Source organism: Herpailurus yagouaroundi, unplaced genomic scaffold (assembly GCF_014898765.1).
Source record: "Herpailurus yagouaroundi ecotype Mexico unplaced genomic scaffold, PumYag 483, whole genome shotgun sequence".
In the NCBI taxonomy this organism is placed as follows: Eukaryota; Metazoa; Chordata; class Mammalia; order Carnivora; family Felidae; genus Herpailurus; species Herpailurus yagouaroundi.
In genome coordinates, this window is record NW_024412700.1 from 361,222 (window position 1) to 388,086 (window position 26,865).

Sequence of the window (26,865 nt, forward strand, 5' to 3'; positions counted from 1 at the left end):
CCCCACCCCCGTGTGCGCGGCCCTGAACCCTGGTTGGACGGACGAATGGGCACCGGGTCCTCCCCCCCCGCGACCGGGGCACCAGCGCCCAGTGAGCCCAGCTCGCACACGCCCAAGCCTCGCGGGAATTGCTTCCCGACCCGGCACGCGCGCGCGACTTCCCCCGCTGCGGTGGGGCCGGCACCCTCAGGACCCTGGGGGGGGGGGCGGGCCCCGCCTCTGGAAGGCCAAACTTCCTTCCAAGCGGGAACCCGGGCCCACTCACCTCGGCGCCAACCCTCCTGGGCTTCTTTCTCGGCTTCTCTCTCGACGCCCTCTCCGGCCTCGCGCCCTCCCGGCCCCGCCCCCACCGCCTGCGTCCTCCAGGCCCCGCCCCGCAACCTGCTGCCCGCAGTTGGCGGGAAAAAGCGTGAACGCCGGCGCCTGCGCCCTCCGGGGCCCTAGGAAACCTGTCCGGCGACCCTTGACGTCACGGATCACGGTGCATTTGATTGGCCGCTTGCGTCACGGGGCGACTCTCTCTTCCTGCCTGCGCTGGGGGACTAGCTGTGGGTTCTTAAAACCCTGGCCCTGCAAAGGCCTTCAGGGGCTCTCTCCTCTCTTGTTGCGCAGATGCGGCAACTTGAGCCCAGAGAGGGGAAGAGACTTAAGATCCACAACTTAATGGAAGAGTTGAGTCTAGAACCCAGGACATGTGACTCTCAGCGCCCGCTGCCGCGAAGCTAACGCGAAGGAAGGAGCAGAGACGGGCGGGCGCCAGGTGTGCGTCCCGTCCTCCTTGACCCACAGGGCAGGCAGTAGGTAGAGTTGTTTGCTTTTTCCAAACCTGAATCTTTCACTCTCACCTGAACCACGGTTACCCTCTTTGATGGCCGACACCTGCACCCACCTTCTCGCTGGCCTTCCTGCTCGCCGCCTCACCTCCTTGCCCCAAGGCTCCCTTTGCCGTTCTCCCTCCCGACCCAAGGTTGTTAGCTCACTCACCCTCTGACGTTATCTCGCCTGGTGGCCCTTGTGCCACATCGTGAACCAGAGGGGCCAGTCTGCCTGGGACTGCTCAGCAGCTGGTAGATTCGAAAGGGGGAAGGTACCACAGCTGGCACCATGGGGCAGATCCAGGGCGGCCCCACAAGCCTGCCCATCCTGAGCCCCCTGAGTGACCAGCTGGGAGGAAGGCCTGCAGGAGACAGCACCCGACAGCACAGGCCTGCAGATTTTTAATGCTCATACAGGGTCTGGCCGGGCTGGAGGGATGCCTCGGGAGACCACCAAGAGGAGTGTATCACTTGCCGTGAGTCCCAGCTCTCTCTCCATCAGACATCCCCTGGCCGCATGGTCTGTCTGCCTCTCTCCCTGGTGGGAATGACAGCATCCACAGGGCCACCTCGGCCTGAACCAGCTCAACTCCGTCCCAGGCTTGGGGTGCTGTGAGAGGCAGACCTGAGCCCCCTGGGGCCTGGGGCACCGGCTTCCAGGTCTCTCAAAAGGCAGTGGACACCTGCAAGGAGAGGCGTGGACTCAGAGAGGTCACACGGCCAGGGGGCTGGCCGGTTCTGGCCAAGGCCCTGCCCCCAACTCTTCTCTTGCCTCCTACCCGTCCTTCTAAATGGCTGGGACTGCCCAGAGACCCCAGGACTCACCTAGTAGAGTACGTCCTCAAAATCCAGCTGCAGGTAGCGGAGCAGGCGGGGTGGCAGGGGAAGGCGGGGGAGGGCGTGGGGCAGGCAGGCTGCCAGGTGGGCACGGAGGGCACAGCGGCTCAGGTGCTGCAGGGATCTGGGCTGTCTCACCAAGGCGAAAAGGGACGAGTAGAAACGGTGGTGCTTCTGGGGACAGAAGGAGGGGCTCAGCGAGGCAGCCTTGGACAAATGGCACCCATTTCTCCTAAAGCGGGGAGGCTGGGGGCCAAAAGGTGTCTACGGGAGCCTATAAGAAGAAGTGTTTTGGGGGGGGCACCTGGGTGGCGCAGTCGGTTAAGTGTCCGACTTCAGCCAGGTCACGATCTCGCGGTCCGTGAGTTCGAGCCCCGCGTCAGGCTCTGGGCTGATGGCTCAGAGCCTGGAGCCTGTTTCCGATTCTGTGTCTCCCTCTCTCTCTGCCCCTCCCCCGTTCATGCTCTGTCTCTCTCTGTCCCAAAAATAAACATTGAAAAAAAAAATTAAAAAAAAAAAAAAAAGAAGAAGTGTTTTGGGTGTTCACTCTGTGGGTTTTCTTCTTCTGGGATGTGAGCAGGTCTCTGGTAGTTTCTGAGGGGCAGGGTGGGGGAACCGACAGAGCTTCCCTGTAGGAGGTGGGAGTCTCTTGGGGCCGGGCTGAGTGACTGCATGTTTTCAGGGTCCTGGAATCTGACCTGCAGAGTTTCAGGAGGCACCAGGGCCATGGCCTCCTCGGGAAGCTGCGTGATGCTGTAGGTGTTCATCAGGACCTCGATGGTCCTCGGAGACGTGCACCAGCGTTCCAGCACCTGGAGGAGGCAGAGACGCATCAGTGCTCCTGGGGTTACCACACACTGCAGGCTCCCCAGCCAGGCCACACGGGATGATCAGACATCCCTTGGTGTCCCAATAGGACAGCTGCCATGGGTTGAGTTGTGTCTCCCCATCCCCCACCCCCCAACACGTTGAAGTCCTAATCTCCATTAGAAATCCCCTATTTAGAAATAGGATCTTTGCAGTTGTGATCAAGTTAAAATGAGGTCATTAGGGAGGGACTTCAGAGAGAAGGGACAAGGCCAGGAGAGGCCTGATGAAGGAGCGGTGGTGGAGTCCAGTTGGATCCAGATTTGTTCTTTCATTTCCTCGTTTAGTAAATATTTACGGAGGGCCACTATGGGCCGAGCACTGGAGCCCCAACCATCAGGATGACGGACAGGTCCTTGTCAGCTGGGAACTTCTATTTCCATGGGAAAAAACAATAACCACATAAATAACCACTTAACAGCTAAGCCGCCACCATGAAAAATAAGTAGGGGTGGCGACTGAGCGTGGTTGGGAGAGTGCTGTCCTAGATGGGTGGTCAAGAAAAGCCTCTCTGAGGAGGTGACCTGATTGGGTGAAGAGTGAGCCACGCTGGGAGAGCAGCCCATGCCAGAGACTGCCCACAAGGAAAGAAAGACAGCCGCAGTCGGCCTGAGCGCGCGCGTGCACACACACACGTGCACACACCATCATACTCACCGGGGTCTGCACGGAATATCTGGAAACATTTGTTTCATTCATTCCGTGTCTTCTGCCGTATCTCAAGCTATAGGCAGTGGCCGCAAACCCTTTGTAAAATCTGAGAACAGCTAAGTGCTATCTCTCTGGCGGCGTTCCTGTGCATAATACCCGTCTCCCCCCCCACACTTACATGTAACATTGGGGGCTTTAAAACCCTTCTGCCTGGCAGGCTGGGAATGCGGCATGTGCCTAGTGCTGCTGGGTGGCGGGAGCAGGGCCCCCGAGAAAGCACCGCACACACCTGAAGCCCTCTGCTTCTTGCCCTGCATCTTGGCAGTGCTCTCTGGAGCCCCATCCCATCTGCCCAGAGCAGGTCTCTGACTTCCTCCTCCTTAGATCTAGGAAAGAACAGTCTGGTCACATCTGGCTCTCCTGCTCTTACCTGCTACTCCTGTCTGCTGTTCAGGCGGGGCCTCCCAGCCCACGCTGGTTCCTGTCTCTGTGCTGCCTGGAATGCCTGGGCCCTCCTCCTGTATTTCCAAGCCCTACCCACTCCAAGTCCCATCCCTTCCAGGAAGCCTCCTGCGGCCGTTCCGCCTGAATCTCTCTCCCTATATTGGGATGATGCCAGCTTTCCAGAGCTTTTCACACATTATTTAACTTAGAACAGCATGAGCTAACAGGTGTTGAGCACCGATTCTAGGTTAGGCCCTGTCTAAAGGGCTTTTTTTTTTTTAAGCTTATTTATTTTGAGAGAGAGAGAGAGAGAGAGAGAGAGAGAGAGAGAATATCCCAAGCAGGCTCCATGCTGTCAACACAGAGCCCAACTTATTGGGGCTCGAACTCATGAACTGTGAGATCATGACCTGAGCTACAATCAAGCATTAGACACTTAACCAACTGAGCCACCCAGGTGCCCCAACTGTCTAAAGGGCTTTATATGGGAGCGCCTGGGTGGGTCAGTCGGTTGAGTGTCCAACTTCGGTTCAGGTCATGATCTCACGCTCGTGGGTTCAAGCCCCACGTCGGGCTCTGTGGTGACAGTTCAGAGCCTGGAGCCTGCTTCAGATTCTATGTCTCCTTCTCTCTCTGCCCCTCCCCCACTCACGCTCTGCCTCTCAAAAATAAATAAAATGTAAAAAAAAAAATGTTAAGGGCTTTATATGGATGAAACTCAGTTCTCATACTGAGCCTATGAAGCAGGCACGTTCTTCTGTCCTTGTTTTACAGATAAGGAAACCGAGGCCCAGAGAGATTAAGCAACTTGCCGAGGGTCACGCGGGTAGTACGTAAGGCTCCAGAGCCTGCATTCTTAGTCACCACCTACTTCAGAGTTTGTTGGGAAAACTGTTGGGAGGAACCCACGTAGCAGGCAACACACTTTAGAAAGTGTCTGGTGGTGGTTAGAGTTATGCTCACTCCTGTTATCTGCGAGTCTCCTATACCTATAGCTTTTTATCACTGGTGGGTAGGACACTGTATTGCATGCAAGGAACACACGTTCAAAGAGTTCCAGTGACTTCCCTATAGCCACAGGAACAAGCTCCGGTTTCCTGAGCACTCAGTGGCTCCTGGAGAGCTGGCTGGGCCTGGCAATGATCACAGATGACTTCTTTCAGGGAGACAGGGACCTCTGGCAAGTGTGGGGCCACTGAAGATCATAGGAGATGGAGGCAGACTCCTTCCTGAACTTTTTGATCACCTGGGGCGAGGCGCCCAGAGGAGGGGAGGAATGGGGCACTTGGTTGTGCCCACCCCCTTGGTCCTTAAGGCAGGGCAGAGCAGGGCGAAGAGACAGGGGCAGTGGGGTCCCAGGAAATCTGTTTGCTGCTCTGCCTCCTTCTTCCAACCCCTCCCTGAAGGGGAAATCATTAGCTGTCAGAGCCACCGTCAGATTACAGGGAATTGCTTGTCTCCTAATTATCTGGTGTTAATAGGAGATTAATTAGTGTTAATTGTTGATTTTCTTGTATTTTCCCAAAGGGGAGACCAATCTGCCGAACTCTCGGGCTGTTTAATTATTTGGTCTTGCTTAGGAATCTAGACAGATGCTTCTAGGTTTGTGAGTGACGGGGAAAGGCAGGGCCAGCAGAGGAATGTCCAGGACCAGGCAGGGCTGGACAGTTCAAGCCCAGAGATGGGGCAGGGGACCTGCTCACAGCCTGCTGCTCTGTATCCATTCTGACTGGGCTCTTCAGAAGTGGGGGCGGGGGGGGGCAGTCCCTGCCCCAGGCCCAGCACCCTCTGTGACATTACATGGCCCCCTCCAGACACGACACGGCATGGGACAGGGCCCCCTGCCAGGACATCAGTAGCACAGATCTTCAAGTTGAACCCACTATGGGAACATTTTATGTTAATAAGATAAGATACAGACAGGAAATTGACGGTGAAAGGCTTTTTCTCCCATGCCAGGTTAGCAGCTGCTGGTCTGGGTGATGCATGTCCTGCTAAGCTCTCAAAAACAGGGACCATGTCTGTCTGCAAAAGGTCAGGAGGCTTTGAACCTCATGACCCAGGCTCATCGCTCTGCTCTGGGAAGCCTCTCCTGGGCACAGAATGTCTCACTGAACGGATCCCACGGCCAGGCAGAGCTTCCTGCACGATTCTTTCATTGGCTTACCCCCCTGATGAAGAAAGGACTCCCTGAAGCCCACATCAGTCCTGGTTCCCGTCTTTTCAGATGCATGACAATCTGGCCCCCTGCCCTCAATCCACCTCCATCACACACGTGTGCATGCACACATGCATGCATACACATTTATGCACACGCACGTGTATATGCATGTGTGAGCACGTGTGTGTGTGCACGCACACACACACATACACGACACACACACATACACCCCTCCTGCTGGTCTGCGTCCTTGTCTTTGCCCCCTACTGGGCTTTGCTTGCTTGATGAATGAAAGATGATGAACTGAGTCACGTGCTCAGATGTGTCAGGCTGCATCTAGAGCAAGTGGGAACACAGGTCTGAGTCCCCTCATCCCCTCCCCATCATGGCCCTCCCCTCGGGCCCCAGCCCCATACCTTGGGGAGGGCCCCAGGCCAGACACGGACGGCACCATGGTTAAGCAGAGCTCGCACTGCGTGCTCTGGGCTCTGGGCCAAGGCCGCAGCTGGGCCCTGTAGAGCGCAGTGCAGGGGCGTGTGTCCCCCATAGTCCATGGCATTGGCACTGACACCGCAGGACAGGAGCAGCTCCACGACGGCCGCGTGACCACGGCGACAGGCCAGGTGCAGGGGCCGGCGCTTGTCCTGGTCGGCAGCATCGGCCTCGGCTCCAGCCGAGAGCAGCAGGTGGCACAGCTGGAGGCAGCGGGCGGTGGTGGCCTCGGCCTCGGCGGAGGATGTGCAGCGGATGTCACAGGCAGCCAGCAGTGGGGTCCAGCCTTCGACATTCCGGGCATTCGGGCATGCCCCCCGTCTCAGAAGGAGTTCCGCCAGTTCCACGTGGCCCAGCCGGGCGGCCACATGCAAAGGGGTCTCCTCCTCCTCCTCAGACCGGCCATCCACTTTCGCCCCAAACCTCAGGAGCAGTTCTGCACACCTGGTGAGGGCGAGATGGCAGTGGGGAGGAAGGGCCGTGCACTCCTACCGGTCCGAGCAAAGCAAAGCAGGGGGGAGGGGGGCGTCTTGATGGATCAGGCGGGCTCATTCTATTCTCCGGCCCACATTCCTATTTGTTTAAAATTCTCCATGAAAATTTTAAAAATACTTCTGTTTACTCGGGAGAGGAAAGGACCATGATCACTGGGTGTGATCTCCGAGAGGCTGGACTAGAACACAACGAGCAGTAACAATGTGGGCTTGTATAGAGCTGTGCTGTCCAGCCACGCACAGCTATTGAGCCCCTGTACTATGACGCCTCCTAATTGAGACGTGCTATTAGTAAAATACGCACCCAGCTTGAGGACTTGGTACAAAAAAGAGAATGTAAAATGTCTCGTTAATTTTTTTTTTTATATATATCGAGTACATGTTGAAGTGACAACATTTTGGAGATACGTGTTGAACAAAATATATTATTAAAATTAATTCCAGCTGTTCCACAGATATTTGTATGCCCACATTCACAGCAGCGCTATTCACAACAGCCGAAATGCGAAAGCAAGCTAATCGTTCAGCGGCAGATCAATGGATGAAGTGCAGTTATCTACAGGGGTTGCCTGGATGGCTCAGTGGGTTAAACATCTGACTTCGGCTCAGGTCATGATCTCACGCTCCTGAGTTCGAGCCCTGCATCGGGCTCTGTGCTGACAGCTCGGAGCCTGGAACCTGTTTTGGATTCTGTGTCTCCCTCTCTCTCTGACCCTTCCCCCCGTTCATGCTCTGTCTCTCCTTGTCTCAAAAATAAATAAACGTTAAAAAAAAAATCTTTTAAAAAAGTAGCTCATTTAGGGGCGCCTGGGTGGCTCAGTCAGTTAAGCATCTGACTTCAGCTCAGGTCATGATCTCACGGTCCGTGAGTTCGAGCCCTGCATCGAGCTCTGTGCTGACAGCTCAGAGCCTGGAACCTGCTTTGGATTCTGTGTCTCCCTCTCTTTCTGCCCCTCTCCTGCTCACACTCTGTCTCTCTCTCTCTCTCTCAAAAATAAACAAACATTAAAAAAAATTTTTTTAAAGAAATGGTTAGGATGGTAAATGTTATGTTAGAAGTATTTTACCTCACTTAAAAATTTTAATTTCATCTATTTCTTTTTTTAAGATTTTATTTTTAAGTAATCTCTATACCCAATGTGGGGCTCGAACTCACAACCCCGAGATCAAGAGTCATAAGCTCTACTGACTGAACCAGTCAGGCACCGCATTACTGTTCATCTTTTTTTTTTTTTTTAAGTTTACTTATTTATTTTGAGAGAGAGAGGCAGAGGGAGAGACAGAGAGAATCCCAAACAGGCTCCTCACAGTCAGTGCAGAGCCTGACGCGGGGCTCGAACTCACGAGCCATGAGACCACGACCCGAGCCGAAATCAAGAGTCAAGACACTTTACCGACTGAGCCACCCAGGTGTCCCATATTTCATCCTTCTGATAAAGCTACTAGAAAATTTTAAATTACATACGTGGCTCACATTATATTTCTATTGGAACACACTGGTATGGAATATACCTTCAACCATTGTAAGTCAGTGGAGTCTGCTGAAGGATAAATTAACAGGAGGGAGGTTCACAAAAAGAATAAAAATTTGGCCTCATTCAGAAGCAAGATGTGAAATTTGTCAAGTGTGCAGTCAGTAGAGAGAGGGCCTCTATTGTATGTACAGTTCGTTCATGGATTTGCCAAGGCTCCGATTGCCAGGATTCCGTGCTCATCAAAAAATTGAGTGATGGAGCGCCTGGGTAGCTCAGTCGGTTGAGCATCCGACTTTGGCTCAGGTCATGATCTCACGGTTCGTGAGTTTGAGCCCCGCGTCGGGCTCTGTGCTGACAGCTCGGAGCCTGGAGCCTGCTTCGGATTCTGTGTCTTCCTCCCTCTCTGCACCTCCCCCACTCACACTTTGTCTCTCTCTCTCTCTCTCAAAAATAAATAAACATTAAAAAAAATTTTTTTTAATTGAGCGAGGACTCATCCCCCAATGCTTCCTACACGTAGGGCATAATTATTTGAGTCGCAGTAAAGGAATTTCCCGCACACGAAATAATACATTGTCACATGGGTATGTCCATCGGTTTCTTGTGAGTTTAGTTAGTTGAGCTTGGTCCCTAGGCCCATTGTATCTGAAGGTACCTGCCAATAGGGAAATGCCAGACCTGCCAAGGCAGGACGAGACCCTGCCCACAGGGATTGATGCATGCCCCAACTGGGGGCTGTTATCCTTTACAGACTATCCGGATCACTCCTGGACGGTCAGCTCTCTGAGGGCAGGATCATGCCTCAGTTCCTGCTGTACTGAGCACGGTGCCTGGAACGTTGGATAATCTCAGAAAAAACAAAACTTCATAGTATACCGCCTCCCCACAATGGATCTGGACAACTTCCCCAACATAGGCTCCGAGGGTGGGTCCCCGCCACAGTCCTCCGACACCCCTGGGGAAGCAGAAGCTGTCCCAGGTACGGGCTGGTCCGAAGTTCCGGGGCCAGCTGGCAGGATGGTTTGGGGAGTAACCACATCCTGACTCTCCACCTGAGCCCCGTCTCCTCTAGCCCGACTCACCAGGCCTGCCAGCCCCCAACATGTTCCCTCATCCTCCCCGAGGTCACCTCTCTGCCTGCCCGAAGAGTGGAACGGGGGTTGGGGCGAGGGGTCACTCACTCGAGGGTGCCAGCCCCCCGGCAGAGGTGCAAGGGGAGTTTGCCGTCCTGGTCAGGGATGTTGGGGTCGGCTCCTGCCACCAGCAGTACGTGGACACAGGCAGCGTGGCCCGCGGCACAGGCCTCGTGCAGGGCGGTGCGACCCCCGGGGGCACTGTCGGGCCTTGCCCGCCGCCTCAGCAGCAGCCGCAGAACGTCCGTGTGGCCCCGGCTAGCCGCCACGTGCAGCGGGGTGGTCAGCTCCTCTTCGTACGTCAGAGACCAGAGTCCTAGGGAGAGAGGGACATGGGCCTCAGACCCTGAAGACAGGCAGAGAGCAGCAGAGGAGGTGGGCAGAGGCTGGGAAGAGGGAGCTCAGGGCTCTGTCCCCAGCCTCCCCACTCCCGCTCAGCCCCCCCCCCCCCCAGTGCCCCTGGCCCGTACTCAGAGCCCGGATGTTGAAGCGGAAATCCCTCCATCGCTCTGGGTCGCTGGTGTCAAAAACGGAATCCGGAGCCAGGCCGGTGCTGGAATCGGCGAGGAGGCGGGAGACAGAGCCCGCGTCCCCGGCCAGCACTGCCTGCCAGAAGGCCAGGGCAGGTCCCGAGGCCGTACGGGTGACGATGGGTCCCGAGCCAGACTCTGGACGCTCTGCAGACCCTCCGTTGGGCCTCTCCACCAGCCTGGCACAGAGGGTGTGTCTGTCACCGGGGCGTTCCCCCGGCCCCCTGCACTCTTCTGGGGACCAGCTCATGAGGACAGAGTATGAGCTTGTGGGAAGAGGCGTAGGGGGAGGAGTGGGAGGGAGGGGGCAGCGGCAGAGAGAGAGGGAGAGGGGGAGGGAAACGGGGACGGATGGAGGGAGAGGGTCTCTGTGTCCCCGAGCTGAGCCTGACCCGGCCACGCGGTTCAGCAGAAGCTATTCTGGGCTCCGCATGACTTCACTCCTGGGCCAAGGCTTAGGCAAGCCTCTGGGTAGGGGAGAAGTAGCCAGGGGCTTCTCCTCTTCCTCAAGCACTTGGTGTCTCTGTGCCTGATGGGGTGAACCCCGGCCTCCGGTCCTCAGCCCTCCACTCCCGGCAGCCCCTCACCCCTCTGGTGACTGCTCCAACGAGGCTCGGCGGCCCGGTGCTCCAGGACCAGGTCGGCTGTGCTGTGCGGGGGAAACAGCTCCTGCAACCTCGCCAGGTCTCCCGTGTACAGGGCGTTCTGCAGGGCCATATCACGGCACAGTAGAGGCGACGGCCGAGTCGGCTCCCGGGCCGGGCCGGACCGGGACCCCCAGACCCGGCAGGCAGGGGCCGAAGGACGGCTCCCCAGACGGTGTCCCCAGGGGGGAGGGGAGCTCCTTCTTCCAGGCATAGCCAGTTTCTGGGAGAGAGGGAGCCAAAGAAGCAGGCCTCGGGACGATTCCACTGGCTGACGGGGCCTGAGCCAGGCTGAGGCCTGGAGTGGGAGGGGCAGGGGAGCACACACAGGCCCTACCATAAATAGCCCCGGCTGTCCTAGCTGTCGGTCCCAGGGAAGGAGGCTTCAGGCTGGAGTGGGAATTAGGGAGGAGCTGGAGAGCAGAGAGGGGATCAAGCCCCCCGACCCTGAGTTTCACCCTGGAGTTGACCGCTGTCAGGGTTGAAAGGGTCACCCAGATCGTGGGATCCAGCCTGCACTTTCACAGGTAAAGGAAAACGGAGCCCACACGTGCCAAGTGCTTTGCCCAAGGTGTGAGTTTGTTGCAGATCCGGGACCAGAATGGGGGCGGAGGGCGGAGTGCGGGGGCTCTCAAGCTGCCATTTTCATACCCTCTCTCATCGATCATGTGCTTCACCAAGCCAGCCTCCAGTGGCCTGGGCTCTGATCCCAGAGGGAGGGCATGTGGGTGCCAGGAAATTCTTCCTGCCCTCCCAAATGTCACCAATTAGCCCCGCACACCCTTCCCCCCCAAACCAAGGAAAGAGTCCACGGTAGTGACACATGGCAGAGAGCGCCCTACTCCACGAGGCACTCCTTCTAGGGGCTCTCTAGAAGACAGACCTGGGGCGCCTGGGTGGCTCAGTCGGTTAAGCGTCTGACTTCGACTCAGGTCACGATCTTGCGGTTTGTGAGTTCGAGCCCCGCGTCGGGCTCTGTGCCGACAGCTCAGAACCTGCTTCGGATTCTGTGTCTCCCTGTCTCTCTGCCCCTCCCCTGCTCATGCTCTGTCTCTCTCTGCCTCAAAAAAAATGAACAAAACCGTTAAAAAAATTTCAAAAAAAAGTAGAAGACAGACTTCCGCCTGGAGGATATCGCCTGGAGGATAGAGGCTCGGTCCACAGGCAGCAACAGAAACTCCCAGTGTCCACGCTAGGTGCTGCCCCCCTCTGGCCACCCCAGGTCTGACCCTTCCATCTCCCTGGATGTCTCCTGGATCTCCCATGTCTGCCTGCCAAGGTTAGAGGGGCCTCAGTCAGGGGGTGAGAAGGAGGAAATGGGTCTCAGGATAACAAGACTACTTTCATTTGGAGAGATGAGAAGGAAACCAGGGAGAAAGAGAACTCGAAACCCATCCCCGGGCAGCCCCACCACCTGCCCTGGGCTTGCTCCTCGGGTCTCATCTCATCTGGCTCTCATTGGCCTCCATGAGCGGCAAAATATACCTTGACTTCTATTCACACACTCTTTTTTTTTTTTTTTTTTTTTTTTTTTTAATTTTTTAATTTTTGAGACAGAGAGAGACACAGCCTGAGCAGGGGAGGGGCAGAGAGAGAGAGAGAGGGAGACACAGACTCCGAAGCGGGCTCCAGGCTCTGAGCCGTCAGCACAGAGCCCGATGCAGGGCTTGAACCCACGAACCGCGAGATCATGACCCGACCCGAAGTTGGACGCTTAACCGACCGAGCCACCCAGGCGTGCCAAACTGACACGCTCTCTATGCTGCTTCCTCTGAGAGAGCCCGGGGCTCTCAGCCCTCAGTGCCCCCAACTCTTCCCTCCCCAGCAAGGGGGACCCACAGATGAACTTCCATCCAGGGGCGCGCGGCCCTGGGTCCCATCCTCTGGTCCCACCGGCCCCCTGAGGGACAGGCTCTGGGTCAGAGGAAGAGCTCAGGCAGGTGGGCAGGGGGCGTTTCAGAAAGATGTGGGGACCACACATTTCCCCAGAGCCAGTGCCTACTACACCATTTCTCCCTAGAACCTTCCTCCGCCCCACCCCACTGCTGCCTAAGAGTCCTCACCACCCCCGACACACTTTTGCAGAATAATCAAACCCTAGAGCACCGGGGACCTCGGAGGGTGGCTGGTCCAACCTCTCCTCGCTTTACACGTAAGGAAACTGAGGCCCAGAGACCAGAGGGGGCTGTGTAAGATCACACAGAGACTTAGTACCGAGTGAGGCGAGGACCAGGGGCTGCCGACAGCCACACTTGGTTTTTTCTTTTTCCAGACTTACCGGAGACCCCCCTTTCTCCTGGCTCTTTTTCTTTTCCTATTGTTCTCTCTTAACACCCCCCCCCCCAGGAGGGAGAGAGCTGGGGAGCCAGGACAGGAAATGACAGGAGATGAAGGCCTGGGTGGGGTCAGAGGACAAGGACCTGGGACACGAGCAGAGAAGGCTACGGGTGGGCGAGGACTGAGGACCAGGAGGGGTGCGGCGTGAGGGGGAGCCTGGGCACAGGCAGGGGGCACAGAGCAGGGGCGGGAAGCATGGAGATGGACAGAGAGAGCTGCTCCCCAAGCCGTGTGGGCGTTTATGTCTCTGCCCCCGGCCCTCCACCTGCGGGCACCGCCCAGTCCCCCTTGCTAAGCCCGGGAGCCCTGGCCTCAGCCATCATTTCCTTTTCTTCTCCTTTGCCAGCTTGGCCTCCTCAGCATCCTGGTCCTTGCTGAGTTTTAGCCTCTTCTTGCCCAGTGGGGTCTTGAAGTACCAATCCTGGGTGGGAGGAAGAGGGAGAGGGTAAGTGCAGCGGATCCACCCCTGCTGGCCTGCCTCCTGACCTTGCCTTTCCCTAGCCACAGACGTGTCCTCAGCAGCCTTTTCTCCTCTCTTCCCGGAGTCAGGCATCCTGCTGGAGTCCTGGTTTCCCTTGTTCACCCCCCCCCAACACTCCGGACCACAGGGTCCACCACTGCCGGGGGCGAGCCCTCTGTCCTGTCCTCCCACGGCCATCCTGCCACCCCGGGGCACCGGTGGGCACTGATGAGGTGGAGAAAGTGAGTGTCACCTGGTGCCAGGGCCAACCAAGGGCTCTTAACACACAGGTGGCACTTTCAGGCTCCTGCCCTTGAGGAAACCGGGTGAGCGGGTCCTGCCCATGTTTCCGTCCCTGAGATTTCTTGTTCCCTGCCCAGCTCAACTCCATGGGGGAGCAGAGGGAAGGATCTAAGGGGTGCTGTGGGCCTGGGACTTCAGGGGGCTGACCCCCTGGTTGTGCTGGCCCGAGACCCTCCCTCCTCCCCCTCCCTGCTCCCCCCACCCCTAAAACCTCACCTTCAGGGACTCCTCCTCTTCCCGGTACACCGGCTCCAGCTTCGCCAGATGCCCCAGGAACTCCGAGGCCACCAGGGGCCTCTTTGACAACTGTAGGACCCGCCGCTCGGTCAGCACTGATTGGACAGCTTGGTGAATGTGGCCGGGTGTGTACCCATCAGATACCTTGGCCAGGGCACTGATGTCCAGGCCCTGGGTCACGTGGACTCTGTGGGCCTCTATCATCTGCCTCCAGAGCACTGCAGACATTGGGGGAGGACACAGGGCAGGGAGAGGCAGTGAGTACCTCTGCCTGCATTCGGAACCAGGCTTCTGGAGAGCAGCTCTCTGTTCATCGCTGCCTCCCCTCCCAGGAACGTGAGACTCATCGTCTCCACTTAACACGAGGAAATGAGACGCTGAGGACTTAAGTGGCCGGCCCAGGACCTCGGAGCTGGGCCAGGGCCCGGGCCACTGGGCTGCTTGTCCAGCTGCCCTTCCAGGACATCTGGCCATGGAGGCGAGGTCTCAGAACAGCTGTGGGGATGGGAAGAAGGGCGAGGATGCTTTGGCGGGGGCGGGGGCGGGGGGGGGGGGTGGGCCTGGATCCCTTGTCTGGCCTGTCTCCACGTCACAGGACCTCACCGTAGCGAGAAGCATAATCGGGCCGCGGCACGAGGAGGATCCGTTCGTAGGTCCGGCACAGCCCCTGCATCTCCGCCAGCTGCGGCTGGTTGGTGGTCCCGATCAGCATCACACGGTCTCCCGGGTGCAGCAGTCGCAGGGCCTTGGCGAGATCCTTCTTTATTCGCTTGGGTTCCATCTGCTCGGGGTGAGAGGCCAGGGTGGGGGGGTAAGGGGAGGGGGTTGAGACCTGGTGACTTCTAGGGGCTTCTGAGTTCTCTCAGAGGACACGCCCACATTCAGCCTCACATGGGCCCCGGGAGGCGGCCAGGAGAGGCTCTCAGTCCTGCTTTAAGGATCAGGACAAGGCAGCGGGAGGACAGGGAACCTGTCCAAGGTCGCACGGTGAGCGAGGTCTGGCGCTGACGTGAACAAGCCCGGGACCGCCAGCCTTGCCTGTGGCTCACGCGGCCACCCGGCTCCCCGCACCTCCTTCTCTTCTTTTGGGACCTTCTTATAGAAGTTCTTCTCGGCATTCCCGATCCAGATAACAGAGGGCTGTAAGAGTTGAGCCACCTGGACAGGTCAGGGAGTAAAAACCTGACGTCAGATGTCCCTGGGCAAGGGTCACCTACCTCCCCATCTGGACCAAGAGGGGGTCGGGGCTGGCCTTGAGCCTCCAGCCCCCACTTCCCACGCACTGCCTCCCCCCCCCCCGCCCCCCGTCTCGGCCTGTTGCACTGTCCATCACAGCTCAGTGCGAACACAGCTCTCCCGCCGCTGCCACCCCAGGGCTTCAGGTATCCGAAAGCTCCTAGCAGGGGGTGGAAGGGAAACCTCACCGGCTCCTGAAGCCACACCAAGTGGGCAGACGGGTGGCCTCCTGAGCATAAAGCCCACCCCGCCGTGTCAGCGCGGCCTGAGAACGAGAAACGCCCAAGTCGGGGGACCCAGACCTTAAAGACCATATGCACTATCATCTGCGCCCCGGTCTTGCCAGGATATTTGCCCTGCAGGTTGTCCGGTGACAGGTCAAACAGGTTGGCACCGGTTTCTGTGCACACGGCCTTGACCAACATCTTCTTCCCCGTGCCAGAGGGGCCCACCAGGAGGATGGAACGGATGAGGGGAGCCATGGAGTGTATATCTGGGGAGCCTGAAGGAGGAAACGGGGGCCAGAGGCTGGCGGTAGACCGGCAGGGGGGTGGGGGTGGAGCCGCTGGGTAAGGTGAGGCCAGAGGCCGCAGGCTGGGTGGGGTGAAGTTCAGATCCTGGCTGCATTGCCTTCCCGGGGTTTCTGAGCCCTTGGTGGGCTCGCTGAGAGAGGCAGCCGGGATGGCCGCCAATGGCCTGCAGGGTCAGGAGGGGGCCTTCTACCCCCGATGCCCCCCCCCCCCCGCCTTGACGCCCTTTCTGTTTTCTGTACCGTCTCTTCCTACTTCTGGATTACGAAGGAGTGGAACTAAAGGGCACGTGACCCACCACTTCAGAAGGATCCTGGTCTTCCAGGAACGGGACAGACTATGGGAAATCACTTGGGGTCGGCTAAGGGGCTGGAAAAGTGGTCTCCTCGGTAGGTCAAGGGCCCGCATGACTTCTGGGGTGGCCCCATCTGGGTGCGGCCTCCAGCAGCATGGGTCCACGGCACGGGGGACATGCCCACCTCAGCCCCCCTAACCTGTACCCAGTCTCCCCCTCGAGCCACCTGCCAGCATTGGCTCTTCCCTCTCCGCAGGGCATCTCACCAAGCCGAAGGACCGCGTACAAGGCCACGTTCTGTCGTATGTCAAACAGGGAAGGCATAGGCAACTTGTTTGCCAAACTCAGCGTGGATCCAAGATAGAGGTAGTCCCCTGGGGGCGGGGGGGGGGGGGGGAGGGACAGGCAGCCACCTGGTGAGTGGCACCCACCGGGGCGTTGCCGAGAGCCACTTGTGGAGAAGGCTCGCTGCATAGGGTGGTAGCTGGCTGTGGGAAAGGCCGTGGCCCAGGAGGAGGCACTGGGGAGGGGTCTCACCAATGTAGTCTTTCAAGGCCACAGTCTGACTCTTCCTTAGGAAGCCAGAGACCACAAGCTCTTCAAACAGAGAGTCCAGGGTCCTGCAGAGGACAGCACAGAGGGGCCCCCGAGGACAAAGGGAAGTGGAGACAGAGACGAGTGGGAGGTGCTACAGGCTCGAGGAAACAGGTGGCAGGGGCCTCGCGCCCCATAGCTAGGCTCAAAGATACCCACGGTGTCACTGGCCAGCCGGCACATGAAGGAACAGCACCAACCCGCTGGCCCAGAAGGCAGCCGGCCCACAGCGGGTGCTCTGGGGGTTGAGTGGGGTGCGAGGAGGCCCAGGGCCCTCGGAGACACTCCCTCCATCAGCCTGCTCACGGCCCAAAGTTCCATCACCCGAAACCCAGTGGTCTGGGCGACATATCACCGTCTTCCTAGAAACCACACTGAAGACGTACACACTCCCGTAGGCACTAGGGCGGCTGACATCAATGTACCTGAGACTCATTTCACCCAAGACGTGAGTAGACAGGGGCCACTGACAAGGTAGAGGCCAGGGGCAGGTGGCTTTGGCAGGGACACAGTTGACTACGGCAAAGGTGGGAGGGAGGACCGGGAAGGAGGGAGCGCCGAGGACACTCTTCCACTCACACCTGCCTCTGCTCCATCCTGTTCAAAGCACTTTCTCATGCTTCTATTTGATCCTCACGGCTATCCCGTGAGTTTGGCAGGGCAGGTACTTGGTCGGGGAGGACAGGGAGCCAGAGAGGTTAAGTGACTTTCTCTAGGTCCCGCAGCAACAGAACCAGGCCCGGAAGTCAGACCTGTCCTGCACCGGGGCTTCCCCCCGCCCCTCCCTCCCCCACAGTAAGGGTCTGCTACCTGTTTGGGGTCAGATCTTTTTCCTTCTTCTTCCCAGTTTTCTTCCCGGTCTTTTTCTGGTTGGAAACAAGCACACAGGCAATTGTCCTCTGTTCCTTGCCTCCCCCGCTGTGTGCGTGTCCTCGTCTTAGCCCTCGGTCTTGCCTTCGGAGCCTTCAAGACTCTCTCCTCCTCCCTGTCCACAGCCAGGCGCAGGTTCTTCAACTCTTGACGCATCAACTCATCCACCTGGGCGACAGCAGGGAGTGTGGGGGGTGGGGGGGGGTGGGCAGCGAGGGGCTGCAGAGGACGGCTGGGAGGGCCGCACCGAGACAGGGGCGGAGAGGAGGAGGGCTGCCTCAGAGAAGAACGAGACTGGCCCCTGGAAGTCAGCTCGGGTGGCCACCCACAACCTTCCTACACACTCTTCTGGAACCTTCAGGCCTTGCGTCCCTCCCCCTGCCCCTGCCCCTGTCCCCGTACTGGTCCGCACCCAATCCTAACCCACATCCTGCTTACACGGGAGCCTTGCTCTCCACTGGGGAGAAGCTCCAGGATGCAGTCAACTGGCTTTCAGTTCAAGCCCCAGACCCACCCTTCAAAGTCTGTGTGACTTGAGCGGTTGCATGTTTCCCGACGTCAGGAAAATCATGGCGCCTACCTCAGGGGTGTCAGAAAGATCACAGTATCCACATGGCAGGAACCCTTTAAGGGCTGATGGGCATGCCGGTGGGCGAGACCCCAGCTCAGAGCCCCTGCCATTCCCCCTCCCACCCCAGTCTGCATCTGCACCCCAGGGAGAGAGGGGCTGGAGAGACACAGAGACACAGAGGACGGTAGGACCGAGAGGGACCAAGGTGGAGCTAGAAGGATACAGAAAAGGCGGCGCACAGAGGTTGCTACAGAAGAGGGGCAGGGGCAGGCTGGAGGACGGAGGGGGGCTGAGGGGAAGCGCATGAAGCATCCGGGGGGGCCCCGGTGGGGACACAGAGGAGGCCTGCAGGGAGGCCCCGAGCCCGCCCGCTCACCTGTATCCGGATCTCCTGCTCCACTTCCTTCCTCTTCTCCACCCGGAGCATCTCGGGGTCAAAACTCTGATTGGGGTGTACGCTCTCATGCCGGCTCCTCCAGACAGCTGACCGTGGAGAGACGGACAGAGGAATGACGTTCAGAGCCCCGGGGCACGCACACGCTCCGGCACGCATGCGCGCATCGGCTCGCGCGTTCGCACTCGCGCACACTTGGCCAGAAACCTGCCCCCGGCTGGGACCTCCGTCCTCACGGGGCTGTCTGGCACCTGCTGCTACCCGGACCACAGAGGCCTGATCCCAAGGCCTCAGGATTCGGATCCAAAGTCATAAGGCATCGCCCACACCCCACACTTCTGTCCCCCTTCGGCATTCTCCCCTCGGCCTACGCCATTGCACCCCACACTGCCGCCTCATGGCCCACACAGCGTATGTCCACTTTCCCCAGGACCAAGGGTCACCCCAAGGCCCTGACAAGGCCTAGACACTCCTCCGCAGCCCCTTCCCCTCTTACTTATATACTCCTCGTGTGCGGCATTAATCACAGGTATAAATTTGGATGGTGAGACTTTCAGTATTGCGTCTGCTTCCTAGAATAGAAACATCCTTTTATCTTGTCACCCCCCCCCCCCCCACCAAGATCTCTGGCCCTTATTCCCCTCAGACCAGCTTCTCACCAGGAGCTCCCTCAGACTCCCTTCCCCCTGCCCACTTGGTCCACACCTCCGGGAGGTGTCTTACCCCCTTCCTGGTTTTTGTTTCCTTCCCTTTCTTCTTCCTCTCTTTTTTCTCCTTTTCTTTTTCCTTATTTTTCTCTTGGTCCTTTTTTTTGCTCTCCTGGACCTGCGCCTCCAGTTCCATTTTCAGCTGTGATCAGTGACGGAAGAGGTTTCAGAGAAGACCAAGGGATTCGACGGGAGCAAAAGATCCCGGGCCGGAGACGGGGGTAGACGAGGGTCACGGGTGGGGGCCAGATAGCTGAGAGTCCAGAGATCTCACTGGGGTCCAGGGAAAAAGGGGCACCAGGTGAACAGGTGTTCTGATCCGAGCTGCTGCTCTTTCCTGGCCCATGGAGGCCGGGAGCCACAAAAGTCTCAGCAGACATATCTTCTCTCCCTGGCCAAAGATGCCTTCTCCAGACACAGGCACCCGCTCTCCACCACGCAGTCTTGCTAGCTACCTATATTTCCTCCAGCCACGTCTGCCCTCACTGAGGCTGACCTTTCCTCAGTTTTCACTCAGTAGGCTCTATAACTTCAGACCCCCGCTACCACAAAAAGTCTCCTGTCCCCACTTATAGGGTACCTGTTCTGGAGTCTTGTCTGCAAAGATCAGGTAGGATCCACCTAAAGCCTCATCTGGATAATCAGGGAATCGACCAGTAAGGGCACTAAGTGAACATAAAATGGTCAGAGAGATGGACAGGTGAGTGGATGGACAGATGGATGGATGGGTGGATAGATGGATGGATAGATGGGTGGATGGACAGTGGATGGGTGGGTGGATGGATGGATGGATGGATGGACGGACAGTGGATGGGTGGGTGGGTGGGTGAGTAGAAGAGTGGGTGAATGGACGGGTAGTTAAACAGAGGGAACGATGAGGAAAGAAAACGGACTAGGGGGATAGAGAACAAGAGGGAAGGAACAGAGAGGTACAGATTAGAAAGGAGAGGTTCCTCAGGGGGCTTCCATGGTTGCTTTCCCCATATGGTTTTGGCATTTTCTCTTCCATCGGGGGAAATGAGAAGTCATGTGTAGAGATGGTCTTGTAGCTTGGGGGCCCCAGGTTGAAGTCAGGTGTGTACGCAGCGAGTGAGGGGGATGGGAGCGAGTGGAGAAAAGGGATCCGCCTGGACTAGAGCACAGAGCAGGTGTGGGGACGCTGTGCGGAGCAGGGAAAGAGGGATTGGTTGGGTCAGCTGAGGCTGGGGACACTGACCGGCACTCAATAAACCACTGTCGGATTTGCTCCTTCAGTTTCTCCTTTATGTCAGGTCCCTCTGTCTCTCTGAGAGAATCATGAGTCTTCACCATCGCCAGCTGGAGCTCCTCCTCCTTCTCTATCTGGCAGAGCCTCCGGACATCGTCCCTGAGGCCAGCTTGGAACATGATACCCAAGCTTTCCACCTTGTTAGGCGAAGGGAGCTGGCGAAGAGGAGAAGAAGCCCAGGGTGTCAGGAGTGGGAGGTGGGGGGGGGGGGGCCCCAGCCCCTGGCCTCAGGCACACACACCTGCCCCCCTCGCTCCCCAGCACACCCGCACACGTGAGGCCTTGCATACACGCCCACACGGAACAACGGGCAGGCCTGCAGCAGGAGAAATTGTGTTTAGAGCCAAAACTCGCCTGTGTAAATTACTCTGATAATGAGTTCGCTAGATGCATCTGGGCCGGCCCCCCTGCCCGCTCCCCCCCCCCCAGCACACCCTCCCCTGTGAGCCTCCGGCCCCAGCCCCCACCCACACCCCCGCCCCAGCGGCCCGTGTTGGCAGCCGCTCTCGCAGCCACTTTCCCGCCTCATTGGCTCCCAAATGTATTTTAAATATCACTCTGCGCAGAGACAATTACTGAAAACGCTGAGCTCACACTGTTGATGGGTCCGGGCGGCCAGGCTCATTCCTCACCCACCACCATGCCATGCCCCCCACCTCCCCCCAAGGCCTGACCCTGGCCTCCCCTCTGCCCGCTCTTGCCTCCCGGGGGCCCTGCTCTCCAAACCCTCAAGTCTGACCTCCACTCCCCTGCGGTGCCCTCTGGACCCTCCCTCCTTCCGAAGCCCCCAAGCCTCCGGGAAGAGCCACCCCAGGCTTTGTCTCTGATCCCTTTGGGGCCCCGGCCCCTCCCCAACTCCCTTTATCAGGAGGCCTTCACAGCCTCTGCACATTGCAAAGCCCACTCTCAGGAAGCCTCACCCCCACCAGGGCCTTCCTTTCCTAAGTCAGCAGAGACTAGCCCGATGTAAGATCCATCAGAGAGCAGAGGCCTCTCAAGGAGTGGGGCCTGCTTACCCTGCCTGTCCACACACGCTGGGGGCTGCCCCTGTAACCACCCACACTGCCCCACCGGGCACACCCTTTCCCATGTACACGGGTAACACTCAGCACTAGTCCCTGCATAGCAGAGGAGAAGCCAGTCTGGGCCCCCGCAGAACAAGTGGGGGAGACTGTGGCCCGAAACACTGTGCTGTGGAAGGGATGTGGCCCCCATCCCAACTTGGCCCTCACGGTTCTCCCAGAGGCTGCAAGAGCCTGGGGCGGGGAGGGAGGCGATGCTCCCACTAGCCTTGTGGCCTCCTCCCTCTGCTGGGGCCACTCGCGCCGCCTCTCCTTCCAGCCTCTCCTTCCAGCCAGGGGCGCGAACGCGAGGTCCAGGATGCTCCGTGCTGCGATCGCTCACCCCGCCCCACATTTGAGACCCTTCCACGGGTTTTGGAGAGGGAAAGGTGGCAAGGGACCCGGCTCGTTGGTGGCTTTCTGTTCCTTTGGCCTCTTTCGCAAGCCCTGAAGGATCCCTTAACCAGGGTCCGCAAGGCCTAAACCCCTCCACCCATGCCAACCACAGTCCTGAGTGGAGGGAGGTGTGTGGGCGGTGAGGGTCTATGCAGGGCTGCACTCTGACAAAAAAATAAGGGAGGGAACCCCACGCACCGGCCCACCTCGTGCTCTGGCCTGTGGCCGTGGCGAGGGGGGCACTTACCATGCCGATGAACTCCATCTCAGTTCGCCGGTCCTGCTGAGTGCGTTTCCTCTGCAGGTAACCCTTCCACACCTGGGGGGGACACAGGGGCCCAGACACTCCCACGCCGCATTTCTGCAGCGACGTGGCTCGTGCCATCAGCCTCCAGGGGGAAGCACCAGCCACTCCCAAGGAAAAGTCTGGTTGGGGAGCTTGGGGGTAGGAGGTGGGTGAGGACTGCTGGGGAGGACACCTCCCAGGGCGGCCCGCAGGCAAGCAGGGGCTGCCCAGAACATGGTGGGGCTGGTGTGCACCCACACAGTCCAGCCCCAAGCTTTTGCTCCCCCAGGGCCCCAAGGAATTCCCTCCTTCTCAGTCCCGCCCTCTAATCTGCCGTGTATCTCTTGACACGGACCTCAAAGGCTACCTTCTCCAGGAAGCACCCCCCGCTCTACCTCTCTGGATTCCCACAGGATTTGGAATACCTACTTGATTCCCCCCCCCAGGCACATAGACATCAGCGCTGTAAGGACTGTGGAGCTCCCCTGATTAATTACTACATTTTTGACACAAGGAAACTGAGGCTAGAGACAGGATGTGGCCTCTCTCGGGTCCAAGAGCCCATGAGGGCCGAGCTGAGACAGGACCAGGTTTCCTGACTCCTTGCCCAGGGCCCTTCTCCCAGGCCTCCAGCTGCTTGCTCACAGAGCCGAGGATAGCCCAGTACTTGGGGGGGGGGGGGGGGGGCGGCCCCCCCACTCCGGGCGGGGGGGAGGCAGCCTGTGCTTCACTTACTATGGATCCTTCTCCCCTAATTTTTTGTTTAATGTTTATTTATTTTTCAAGGAGAGAGAGAGAATGTGTGAGTGGGGGAAGGGCAGAGAGAGAGAGGGAGACACAGAATCCGAAGCAGGCTCCGGGCTCCGAGCTGTCAGCACAGAGCCGGAGGCGGGGCTCGAGCCCGCAAACCGCGAGATGATGACCTGAGCCGAAATTGGATGGATGCCCAACCGACTGAGCCACCCAGGCGCCCCCTTCTCCCCTAATTTTAACGATCCTTCTGTTTCTGGGGCTTTTATGATATCCCACTACGAGTCCTTTGGGGGACAGAGGTGTAGAATAAATAATAAACAAACAAGATACACACTTATTGGCTGATTAGGTCCCTAGTTTTAGGATCTAGCCGCGGGGCAACAGAATCCAAGCTCCTGCACCTCTGCCCTCGATTGGTGAGCCAGGCAGTCTTCCTGGAAGAGGGGACTCTACCCGGACCTTCCTCCTGGGTGCTGGGGGATTACCTTCTGAATGGTGACAGCTGCTTGGTCCTGACTGAACTTGTGCCAACCTTCCTCTCGAATCTTCCGATCCCGCTCCTCCTCTTTCCGAATTTCTCGCATGAAGATGGCTCGGAGCCGGCCTTGCCTGGCCCGCTCAGCCCTTTGCAGAAGGATTATGGCCTCGGTCCGGCACAGTTCTGGAAAACGCTGGCCAGAACATAGGCAAAGGCTCAGGGGGAGATGAGAGAGGGCTTGTATTCGGGCTGGCAGCTGGGAGACTGTTCGCCAAAGGGCATGCTGGGGACGTGATCCTCCCAGGGCACGTAAGTGCCCCAGTCCTGTCCTCTATCTTGGTGTGAGAAGGTTTCAAGGATCACAAGAGCGTCCTTGAAACAGGCCAGGGATTACCCAAAGAGCGCTCGGAGGCGGCTATAGGGCAGGGGATGTCCTCTCTGTGTCCTGGAGGATGGCATCTCTCTCCTGGGAGCGGGGTAGGAGGGGAATCTGGGAGGGTGTCTCCCTGATTTACCTCCCTGGAGGTCACTGGCTCCATTCTCGACAGGATCTCTGCCAGCATCAGCTCCCGCTCCTTCAGAATGCTGGACTGCTCCAGCAGGAAGTATCTGGGGATTGGAACCTCCAGGTCTGCCTTTGGGGCGATAGCGGGGGAAGGAGGGTCAGGAATCAAAACCCAGGCCATCTGGCCGATCGTTCCCACTTTCAGCTGCTTACACCGACCCTGGTGATGCTCTCCTTCATCCTAGAGCCCTGGGGTGGGAGATTTATGGGTCATGGGCAGGTCCCCCCCCCCCCCGGAAGGTCATGCCTCTATCCCCCTGCTCCACGGTGTAACCAGAGCTGAGTTCTGGAGGGTCACGATAGGTGATGGGTAGTGGTTCCAATTCTGGCCGTGCGTCAGAATCGCCTGAGGGGCTTGTTCAAAGGCTCAAGCCGATCAGTGGGTTTGAGCTGTGGTCGGAGATTCTGCATTTCTAACAAACGCCTAGGTGATGCCGCTGTGGCTGCTTCCAAGGACCACACTTCGAGAAGCAAGCCGGCAGGGGATTCTCTTCGCCGATCCCCTGTGGCTGGTGGGGATTCCCGGCCTCACGGGGCCTCCGGCCTGACTCTTCTAGCCACCCCCTAGCTACTTAGTAGCGCGCACGCCCTCTCGCTGAAACCCTTCTCCCGATCAAACCCCAACCCGCTATCTGCCCCACCCTCCTTCCGGGGCAGGGGTCCCAACCCCAGGGCTGTTCCGCGGCCGGTCGCGCTCCGGCCCCGCCCCGCCCCGCCCCGCCCCGCCCCCTCCAGCCCCAGGTGGGGGAGGCGGGGCTCGGCGCCGCCGGAGGCGGGCGCTGGAGTGGGCGTGGCCCGCGCACCGTGGTGAACTTCAGGTCATGCAGCACGCGGTCCAGGCGGTGGTATTCGCTCAGGTCCGCGCGCACCAGGTCGTCCTTGAGCTCCAGCACGCGGCCGGCCACGCTGTCCAGCAGGCGCCGCAGCAGCCGCCGCTTCTGCGGCTGCACCATCTGGTCATGGAGGGTGTCGAACCGGCGCAGCAGCCCCAGGTAGTGCAGGTAGAGCGACGAGAGCCTGTACTGGAACGACTGCCGTTCCCGGTCCGGCACGGGCTGGAGCAGGGGCTGCTCTTGGTCCAGCAGCTCCTGCAGGGCCACGTGGGAGGTGTCCCAGAGGCGTTGGTACGCTCTGGAGAGGAGGGGAGAGGAGGCAGCAGGCGTGGGGCGATCTGAGCCGTGGAAGAGTGGGGACAGTGGGGGGGGGGGGAGGGGGGGGGGGGCTGGGCCCGGGGGGGGGGGGGCGCGGCGGGTGCCGGGGGGGGGGGGGGGGGGGGGGGGGGGGGGGGGCGGGGCGCTGCTGTGCCTTGTGAGGAGTGCGAACTCGGGTTCCAGAGGTTAAGGTTACCCATGGGGCCAAGGTGGAGTTCCGCGAAGGGAGGAGTCGCCGGGGGCAGTGAGGTGGTGATTACAGAGAACTCATGCCCAGGCTTAGAGGAGGTGTGAGATTGGGATCACCGGGAGGAGGGAGTCCGCTGGGGGATAAGCAAGGAGCTCCCAGTAAGGAAGGGGCCTCTGGGAGTCTGCACTGGGTCCCTCCGGGGAGAGGGTGCGCCCCGCGGAGGCTGCAAGGGTCTAGAATGGTGGGTGGGAAGTGGGGGTGAGGGAAGAATGTGGAGAAGGTCTCTTCCCCTGATCCTGGAATAAGTAAACTGGTCCGAGGAAAGGCTGAAGAGGGAAAGCTGACCACAGGCCGGAGCAGCCAGGGGTTGCTGTGCGAATGTCCCAGGGGCCCGGCCAGGGCTGGCCCAGCACAGAAAGCCCCTCTCCCCAGCATCCCTCCTCCCGGCCCACCTGCCCCAGCCTGACGGGACCAGGCGAGGCCCTTCGTTCTTTGCTTTCCCAGCCCTGGGTGCTCCACGCCTCCTCACTCACCCCTCAGACATGGTGCCCACTTCTCACACCGCCCTTGGGGAGCTGCTCAGGCCATCCACACAACCTGTGGCTCCACCTTGACTCCACCCCACCCCGAAGGCCGGAACAGCCCGGTTTTAAGAGTTCTGTCCCATTGTCCCAATGTTCTAAGGCTGTGAGGGGAGGGGACAGCAGGCGCAGGGCTGGGGACGCTTAGGATGTTCTCGTCGCAAGCCTTGGAAGGCTAGAGCAGAGCGTGGGGTCAGCTGTGGCTACTTGTGAGACTCAAATAAAAGGGTGGTCACGATTCGAAGTCACCCCGTGAGCTGTGTGAGGCTCTGGCATTCATTTTTGCAGCTGCACTTCTCAGCTGGAGGAAGCCTGTATTCCTGAAGTCAGAGCCAGTGGTCCGTGTGAACTATGCCAGTGGAAAGATCGACATTAGAAGGAGTAGGTGAGACTCGGTGGTCTTTGGGGGCTCACTTTGAGCCATCTGCGGGTCACCCCATCGCCGTTACGGGCTCAGGAGGCCATTATTCGGAAAGTACAGACGGAGTCAGCTGGGGGTGACTTTTTTGATTCAGTGTTAAGTGGGGACTTACGAATAAATACACGAGGCCCAGGGCCAAGGAAAGGGGGAGAAAGGCGACAGCAGCAAAGAGGAGCTAGGGACGAGGAGTTGTGGGGCTTTAATGGACGTGCAAGTTACCCGAAATCTGGTCGAAAATCCCACGACCTGAGTTGGGTCTCTGAGTCACAGGTTAGCAAGGTATGGAACACAGTGGGAAGGGGGGGACAGCGAAGGCTCGGGGGCCAGATGCCCTGGGCTCCCCCCGCCTTTCTAGCTATGGGACGAAGACGCGGGTGATGGGTTCTCTTCTCATCTGCACGTTAGGCTGCACCTCTGTAGGAGAAAAGTGTGTGAAGTATGTAGGCCTGCGCCCCAACGTCAGCCATTCTTACATGGCTGTTCGGTACGTGAAGTTGAAGGTGACAACCTGTATCTATCCGGTTGCAAAGGGGCGACAAAGGATTTTGGACTTGCTCGCTAGATGCAACCCCTCGAGCCCCAGGCCCTCCACACAGCTTGGGAGAGGATTGGTGGGTCGTATGCTCACAAGGTAGAGCA

General features: G+C 58.8%; 2 protein-coding genes across 3 annotated transcripts; both read right to left on the reverse strand.

Moving 5' to 3' along the window:
* Positions 1-1,200: 1,200 nt before the first annotated feature.
* Positions 1,201-11,345, reverse strand: ASB10 (ankyrin repeat and SOCS box containing 10). 2 transcript variants are annotated; one of them, XM_040464476.1, is made up of 6 exons: positions 10,487-11,317; positions 9,418-9,685; positions 6,192-6,711; positions 2,351-2,464; positions 1,641-1,826; positions 1,201-1,498 (listed from the first exon to the last, which is right to left on the reverse strand). In XM_040464476.1, exons 1-5 carry the CDS (start codon positions 10,881-10,883, stop codon positions 1,641-1,643), a joined length of 1,485 nt encoding a protein of 494 aa, XP_040320410.1. In that variant the 5' UTR covers positions 10,884-11,317; the 3' UTR covers positions 1,201-1,498. The 2 variants fall into 2 exon arrangements, with proteins under 2 accessions (XP_040320410.1, XP_040320411.1); XM_040464477.1 differs by lacking the exons at positions 1,201-1,498; positions 1,641-1,826; positions 2,351-2,464 and adding an exon at positions 5,482-6,111 and having other exon boundaries at positions 10,487-11,345.
* Positions 11,346-13,093: 1,748 nt separating this feature from the next.
* DRC11L (dynein regulatory complex subunit 11 like) lies at positions 13,094-25,849 on the reverse strand. Its single transcript, XM_040464592.1, has 19 exons — positions 25,758-25,849; positions 24,687-25,014; positions 23,834-23,953; positions 23,326-23,511; positions 22,049-22,120; positions 20,294-20,499; positions 19,658-19,742; positions 19,094-19,219; positions 18,867-18,942; positions 18,353-18,459; positions 17,490-17,573; positions 17,346-17,401; positions 16,479-16,561; positions 16,208-16,315; positions 15,419-15,618; positions 14,952-15,038; positions 14,484-14,661; positions 13,860-14,098; positions 13,094-13,301 (listed from the first exon to the last, which is right to left on the reverse strand). Exons 1-19 carry the CDS (start codon positions 25,766-25,768, stop codon positions 13,200-13,202), a joined length of 2,454 nt encoding a protein of 817 aa, XP_040320526.1. The 5' UTR covers positions 25,769-25,849; the 3' UTR covers positions 13,094-13,199.
* Positions 25,850-26,865: the final 1,016 nt, after the last annotated feature.

Coding starts and splice junctions, on each gene's coding strand:
- DRC11L (XM_040464592.1), bottom strand. Junction 14,099..14,483: donor CGATTATGCTTCTCGCTACG/GTGAGGTCCTGT, acceptor CAATGTCTGCAG/TGCTCTGGAGGCAGATGATA. Junction 13,302..13,859: donor AAGAGGAGGAGTCCCTGAAG/GTGAGGTTTTAG, acceptor CCTCCCACCCAG/GATTGGTACTTCAAGACCCC.
- ASB10 (XM_040464476.1), bottom strand. CDS start 10,883: ATGGTAGGGCCTGTGTGTGCTCCCCTGCCCCTCCCACTCCAGGCCTCA. Junction 9,686..10,486: donor TTGGAGCAGTCACCAGAGGG/GTGAGGGGCTGC, acceptor CTCTCTCCCTAG/GACTCTGGTCTCTGACGTAC. Junction 2,465..6,191: donor GGCCTGGGGCCCTCCCCAAG/GTATGGGGCTGG, acceptor TGCCTCCTCCAG/GTGCTGGAACGCTGGTGCAC.